General features: G+C 50.0%; 1 protein-coding gene across 1 annotated transcript in view; it reads left to right on the top strand.

Annotated features, from left to right (window-relative positions):
* Positions 1-1,120, top strand: part of LOC109538961 — a gene marked incomplete in the record, with an annotated part of 31,776 nt that overhangs the window by 21,071 nt on the left and 9,585 nt on the right. The window contains 1 exon segment of the mRNA XM_048661942.1: positions 423-1,037. Coding sequence (XP_048517899.1) covers positions 423-1,037 — 615 coding nt within the window.

Raw genomic sequence — 1,120 nt, 5'->3', positions numbered from 1 at the left:
ATCCAAACACCATATTGCTGGATATCCGGCTCGAAGGACCAAATGTCGATGAATGATTAAGTGGACTGTATTTTCGTATTATTTTCTTCTTCGTGCGCGTCCCTATCTGAGATTGGCACTCCCAACACTGACCTAAGTATATGTATATATAAAATTAATATGTATATTGCTCAGAACGTTATTTCTAGCCACGAATTGTTTGCTTTTTCAATTGCCTTAGTTACTAGAAACAAATACAACGTAAAATAAAAACTAATTGTCGCATCGCCCCCTAGACTAACTTATGTGGTTGGCAGGAGAGACAAATAGGTCTGATTTACTCATTTCAAGAGTCTTCGTCTTGTTTTTCTTGCCAGCCCTCGCTAGATAGAAGAAGAAGAAGAAGAAGATAATAAACACTCGACTGTCTTTGATTGTTTCAGGTTCTCGACGGCAAATTGGGCGACTCGAAGAAGCAGTCGCCCACACAGCCGCCCGAGCAGCTGAAGAACGGCTTCGTGCTGCGCCGCAGCGCCTCCTCCGACTCGGCCAATCATCGCACCAAGCACTCGCACCATCGCAAAGACGAGAATCGCGTGCCGGTCTACAGCAAAGACTACGACGAAATCGACCAGATCTACGATTACGTGCGGGGCTTCGCCCCACTGCCGAAAAGCATCCGGTCGCCCTTTTCCGATCCGTCGCCCTCGCTGACGTCGCACAGCTCGACGCCCTCGCATCCCGTCTCCGATCTCGGCAAGCCGGAGCCGCCGCCCATCGAGACGATCCCCACCAAGAAGCTGCAGGCGGAGAAGCGGAACCGGAAGAGCGCCTCGTCGACCATCCGGGACAAGGAGGTGCCGCCGAAGACGCATCAGGTGCATCAGAAGACGCCGCCTGGACTGCCCAAGCTGTACGTGAAGAATGGGCAATCGCAGCGGAGCAGATTGCTGAGGCAGAAAAGCGCGTCTCCCATGAAGGAGACGCCCCCTAGTCCTGTGTCGAAGAGCGGGTCGCCCCTGTTTAACATCCGGTACAAGTCGCTGAATAATTTGCAGGTAAGTGTTTGAGTGAATTTGCATAAAAGTGTGCAACTATATTTTGTCACAGTCTGAAACATTTTTTTGTATATCGTTTATTT

The sequence above is a fragment of the Dendroctonus ponderosae genome, unplaced genomic scaffold (assembly GCF_020466585.1).
Source record: "Dendroctonus ponderosae isolate FM_Combo_2020 unplaced genomic scaffold, Dpon_F_20191213v2 Dpon_F_20191213_10, whole genome shotgun sequence".
Lineage (NCBI taxonomy): Eukaryota > Metazoa > Arthropoda > Insecta > Coleoptera > Curculionidae > Dendroctonus > Dendroctonus ponderosae.
The sequence above is the reverse complement of the archived record's forward strand: the minus strand, read 5'-3'. Positions and strand labels throughout refer to the sequence as shown.